This window comes from Lathyrus oleraceus, chromosome 3, assembly GCF_024323335.1.
Source record: "Lathyrus oleraceus cultivar Zhongwan6 chromosome 3, CAAS_Psat_ZW6_1.0, whole genome shotgun sequence".
Classification (NCBI taxonomy): domain Eukaryota; kingdom Viridiplantae; phylum Streptophyta; class Magnoliopsida; order Fabales; family Fabaceae; genus Lathyrus; species Lathyrus oleraceus.
In genome coordinates, this window is record NC_066581.1 from 99,114,821 (window position 1) to 99,120,768 (window position 5,948).

Below are 5,948 nucleotides of genomic sequence, written 5' to 3' on the forward strand. Positions count from 1 at the left end.
GACACAATTAAAGTACAACAATGATATATAATGATATATTGAATTCTTTACGCTTCAAATCACTGAATTGCTGAAAGTAGGATTGCCATCCTTTTATAATGCAGTACTTGGGCCTTGAACTTGAATTTCATAAAATTAGGGTTAAGCAAGTTAACCTAATTTCCACACATTAGGGTGCTAACAAATAGGCTATATGCTAGGTCTCCTAAATTTAGCACAACTGTTAGTTTCCTGAAAATCAGCCTGAGATAAATACTAAAACATAACAGAAAAATTAGCCTATACTTTAGCATCTGCTGTCAGGGATGAATGTCATAACATTCAGTTTGACATCCAGAAAATGTTGTCATGAATGAATGTCATAACATTCAGTTTGACATCCAGTAAATCATGTATTAGCTAATCCTGCAGCATAGTACTTAAGCATGTCATGACATCAGTCAATACATCTAAGTACAGTAAGTGTTTTAACATAAAATGCAGCCAATCAAAAACATCTACAAACTCCCCCTTTGGCAAATTTTTGGCTAAAACAACTTGGCATCACAACAGAGTTCACAGCAGCAGAAAGCACACATCCAAGCAGAGAATCAAATTAGCTAATACACTTAGCAAACATAGAAGTTAAACTTCAAACAGCAACATAACCTCTTGTTTAGAGGACCTTCCACTTCAAAGAAATCTGTTGTCCTGGGGTACAAGTGTTACTCCCCCTTTTTGTCAAAAATGTTGCCAAAGCAACACTTAATATTACAGACCAAAAAAAATAAAAATACAAGCAATTATCAAAAACACAAGAAATGTTCTAGTCATCTGATTCAGAGTCAGCATCATCATCTGTGCCATCATCAGGACTGGCATCTGCTTCTCCCTCTTCACCTTGTCTTTCAGCTTCTTCTGCAACAGCAGCAGCTTCACCAAATTCTCCAGCATCAACTAGCACATCACCTTCAGTCATCTCCAAAGAGCTAATCAATTTTTCCAAGTTCAGCTTCCTTGCCTCTAATTCCCTGCAGGTTTCTTTGAGCATTGCAATGACAGCAGTTTTACCTGGCTGATTGCTTACACGTGATGTCTCACCTGATGTCATGACAATGTCAGGGACATGGGTACCTAGGAACAGCTTATGATTGAAAAACATAGGGTTGTCTCTTTTCTTCACAGAATCATTCTCAATTAAGATGTTTGGAAACTAATTCAAAACAATACCACAAATGAGAGAAGGAAAGGCTATAGGACCCTTCACACTGAAGCTTCCTGCATGCTTCAAAGTTTGATCAAAAATATATGAGCCATAGTCAACTCTGGCTTTGGTTCCAACAACATATATAAACTTTCCAAGCATTACAGCAACTGTGGATTTATGATTGGTGGGCACCCAGTTAGCAGCTCCAATCTTGTGCAGCATTGCATACTTGACACTCAGTTTACTTGCCACCAATTTTCCTTTGAGAGGCCACTTCCTTACCTAATTAGCAGTGATGACTTGACAGATTTTGTTGTCAGTCACCTCAAGCTCAGATTGAGCTTCATCAGGCCTTCCCAAATACTTGTTGATCACTGAAGGAGAGAAATTTACGCACTTGCCTCTCACATACACTTTCCTGAATTCCTTAGACTTGCCATCAGCACATTCTTCAGACAAATTAACAATAAATTCCTTTACCAACATCTCATAGCACTTTGAAAACTGAGTCCCAGTCTTCATTAAACCAGCCTCTTGAATAAGATCCATAATATCCTTACAGTCTAGGACATTCTGAGCTAATTCCCTTTCCAAAGCCAGCCTCTTCTGATAAACATATTTCTACCTGTTTACACTTGAAGCAAAATGAAAAGATATGTTGTCAATTGGTACCTCAGGGACACTAGCTGCAAGCTTGCTAGTGGTTGGCTTCTTCTTTGACAGAATGTCAGAGACATTACAAGGAACATCTGAGTCAGACTCAACAACAACAAACTTGGTCTTCTTTTTCTTGGGCACCACTTTGCTCCAAGATTTGGTTGGACCATGAACTTTCCTCTTAAGGGAACTCTCGACTGCCACCGTTGTCTTGGAAGAGGTTGGAACATCAATCTTATTTCTGGGGGACCTTTGAGCCACAGTTTTCTTTTCTCTCCTAGTCCTAACCCTTTTGGCTATGCTAGGGAGGACAGAGGACAATAACTCATTATCAGAAAATTCCTCCAGGTCTACTGTTTCAGCCTCACAGTTAGGGTTGTCACTGACATCATGAGTGACATGAACTTCCTCACCAGCCACATTATCTAAGGGTTTGTCAACATTTGACTCCTTATGGGCATCAGTTTGCTCAACATCATCAGAGATATTCTTTCCTAAAGACTCAGTATTTTCTTGATCAGCAACACTATCAGGTTCAATAGTGTTTAAGGGAATGGAAACCCCAGGGACCTCATGATTTCCAGACAGTATTCCAGTCACTATAGTGGCAATGGCATTGTGAACATACCTGGAACCTTCTTTGGTCCGTTCCTCAAGAACGATGGATGAGGAGAAGCCTGATACAGTTTCTTTAGGTCTTCTTGCATGTGGGGTATTCACAGAGTCAGCAACAGGATCTTCTCTGTTAGGGTTGCTTGGTTCAGCGCTAGGAGAACAAGGCATGTTCTTGGAAGGAGAAGAGTTGGATTGTTGAGACATGATGAGTATCTTAGAGACGAAATGAAAAATTTCTCTGAAAGGATGCTTGCGTGAATGGAAGTTGAAAGAGTGGAAGAAGTAACACTTGTTGCAAGTGAAATAACTATTATTTGTTGACCAATCAGAGCACACTTTCAATTGTTTAATAATTTGAAATATTAAACAGTAAATTCCTAACATCCTTAGTTGCTATAATTCCTCAGAAAGACATATTCCCAACTTGCCCCTTAAATTTTCAAACTGAGTAGCATCCGAAGCCTTTGTAAATATGTCATCAAGTTGTAGTTCAGTTGCCACATGTTCCAAGGTAATCACTTTGTCTTCTACCAGATCTCTTATGAAGTGATGTCTAATGTTAATATGTTTGGTCCTGCTGTGTTGGATAGGATTCTTTGAAATGTTGATGGCACTGAGATTGTCACAGAACAATGTCATGACATTCTGAGTGACATTGTACTTAGTCAGCATCTGTTTCATCCATACCAGTTGGGAACAACTGCTTCCAGCTGCTATGTACTCAGCTTCTGCAGTGGATAATGATACACAGTTCTATTTCTTGCTGAACCAGAATATGAGATTGTTTCCCAAGAAGAAACATCCTCCTGATGTGCTTTTTCTGTCATCAGCACTCCCAGCCCAATCAGCATCACAATACCCAGATAAGATAGGCTCAGAGCCATGAGAGTAGAGCATACCATAATCACAAGTCCCATTAATATACTTAATAATCCTCTTGACTTGATTTAAGTGACTCACTTTGGGTTCTTCTTGGTATCTAGCACACACACCAACTGCATAGGCAATATCAGGTCTACTAGCAGTTAGATATAGTAGGCTACCTATCATGCTTCTATACAAGCATTGATCAATACTAGAACCTCCTTCATCTTTAGTTAACTTTAAATGAGTAGGTGCAGGAGTTCTTTTGTGACTAGCATTATCCATACCAAACTTTTTAACTATGTTCTTGGCATATTTGCTTTGGGAGAGAAACATAGAATCTTCCATATGTTTAACTTGCAGTCCAAGAAAATAAGTCAATTCCCCAACCAAACTCATTTCAAATTCATATTGCATTTGGTTAACAAAATGTTTCACCATTCTATCTAACATTCCACCAAAGACAATATCATCCACATATATTTGGGCAATCATGATTTTTCCATCTTCATCCTTCACAAATAAAGTCTTATCTATCCCTCCTTTTCTGTAACCATTAGTAGTCAGAAATTCAGTCAGCCTCTCATACCAAGCTCTAGGAGCTTGCTTCAATCCATACAGAGCTTTCCTCAACTTGTACACATGTTTTGGTAGATTAGGATCACTGAACCCTTTAGGTTGTCCCACATAGACTTCTTCATTCAAGTATCCATTTAAAAAGGCAGTCTTCACATCCATTTGGAACAATTTGAACTTCAGAATGCAGGCAACACCTAACAGCAACCTTATTGACTCAAGTCTTGCAACAGGTGCAAAAGTCTCATCAAAATCAACCCCTTCAACTTGAGTATACCCTTGTGCCACTAGTCTTGCTTTATCCCTAGTGATTACTCCTTTCTCATCAGACTTGTTCTTGTAAATCCACTTGGTACCAATGATGTTAGTCCCTTCAGGTCTTGGAACTAACTCCCATACTTCATTCCTTTTAAACTGCTCCAGTTCATCTTGCATGGCATTGATCCAATATTCATCAGTCAGAGCTTCTTTCACATTTTTAGGTTCAACCTTGGATACAAAGCAGGAATTTGAGCTATTCTCCCTTGATTTGGTAATCACACCACTATTGGGATCTCCTATGATAAGATCCTTAGGGTGGTCTTTCTGAATCCTGATAGAAGGCACCTTGTTAGATGCTTCTAACTCAAGTCCAGGAGGAGTATCATGTACATTTTCTGTTGAAGTCTCAAGGAATGTTCCAACATTCTCTATGACATTGGATTCTTCATCTTTATCATCAACAATAACATTTATGGGTTCCATCAGGACTTTAGTTCTAGAGTTGAAAACTTTGTATGCTCTGCTGTTAGTAGAGTATCCCAGAAATATACCCTCATCACTTTTGGGGTCCATTTTTCTTCTCTGTTCACGATCTGTAAGAATGTAACATTTGCTTCCAAAGATATGAAAGCACTTCACAGTAGGTTTTCTGCCTTTCCATATTTCATACAGAGTGGAAGAGGTTCCCTTTCTCAAGGTAACTCTGTTGCGAACATAGCAAGTTGTATTCATAGCTTCAGCCCAAAAGTGCATAGGAAGCTTCTTTGCATGAATCATAGCTCTAGCAGATTCTTGAATAGTTCTGTTTTTCCTTTCAACTACTCCATTTTGCTGAGGAGTAATAGGTGAGGAAAACTCATGACTTATTCCTTCAGATGAGCAGAAATCATCAAACTTGGAATTTTTAAACTCCTTTCCATGGTCACTTCTTATTCTGATAACACAACTATCCTTTTATCTTTGGAGTCTTATGCATAGATCTTTGAAGACATCAAATGCATTTGATTTTTCTCTGATGAAGCTTATCCATGTGTATCTGGAATGGTCATTAACAACCACATAAGCATATCTCTTCCCACCAAGACTTTCAACCTGTATAGGTCCCATTAAGTCCATGTGCAAAAGTTCCAGAGTTTTGGATGTTGTAGGAAGTCCAAGCTTAGGATGTGACATCTTGGTTTGCTTGCCAACCTGACATTCTCCACAGACTTTTCCTTCATCAATAAGCAGCTTTGGGATTCCTCTAACTGCTTCCTTGGATATGATCTTCTTCATTCCTCTTAAATGAAGATGTCCAAGTCTTCTATGCCACAGCTTCACTTCCTTTTCTTCCTTGGCTAAGAAGCACATTGAGGAGTAGTTTGAGACTTTAGGTTCCCATAGATAGCAGTTATCTTTGGATTTGGATCCTATCATAACTTCCTTATTTTCTCCATTTGTCACAACACATTCTTCCTTAGTGAACTTTACATTGAAGCCTTGATCACATAGTTGGCTTATGCTGATGAGATTAGCAGTTAGTCATTTTACTAACAACACATTATTCAGTTCTGGAACTCCAAGATTGTCCAGCTTACCAACACCTTTGATTTTTCCTTTAGCTCCATCACCAAAGGTCACATAACTGGTAGTATGAGGTTGTATATCTACCAATAAGTTATTCATCCCAGTCATATGTCTTGAGCAACCACTATCAAAATACTAGTCTTCTTTGGTAGATGCCCTTAGAGATGTGTGAGCTATTCTAGCAACCCATTGTTATTTCTTGATATGGGCATTATGCTTAGGT

At 38.7% G+C, this 5,948-nt stretch overlaps 1 protein-coding gene across 1 annotated transcript; it reads right to left on the reverse strand.

Annotated features, from left to right (window-relative positions):
• Window positions 1-805: 805 nt before the first annotated feature.
• LOC127129889 (uncharacterized) lies at window positions 806-2,662 on the reverse strand. Its single transcript, XM_051058998.1, has 3 exons — window positions 1,985-2,662; window positions 1,511-1,792; window positions 806-1,192 (listed from the first exon to the last, which is right to left on the reverse strand). The coding sequence occupies exons 1-3, from the start codon at window positions 2,660-2,662 to the stop codon at window positions 806-808; spliced, it is 1,347 nt and encodes a 448-aa protein (XP_050914955.1).
• Between the last annotated feature and the right edge of the window lie 3,286 nt (window positions 2,663-5,948).

Excerpts from the sequence above, each read along its gene's own strand:
- LOC127129889 (XM_051058998.1), bottom strand. The coding sequence starts at position 2,662 with ATGTCTCAACAATCCAACTCTTCTCCTTCCAAGAACATGCCTTGTTCT. Across the intron at positions 1,793-1,984 it reads CCAAATCTTGGAGCAAAGTG|AAGAGGCTGGCTTTGGAAAG; the intron begins GTGCCCAAGAAA and ends TATGTTTATCAG. Across the intron at positions 1,193-1,510 it reads AAGCTCAATCTGAGCTTGAG|TTTCCAAACATCTTAATTGA; the intron begins GTGACTGACAAC and ends GTTTTGAATTAG.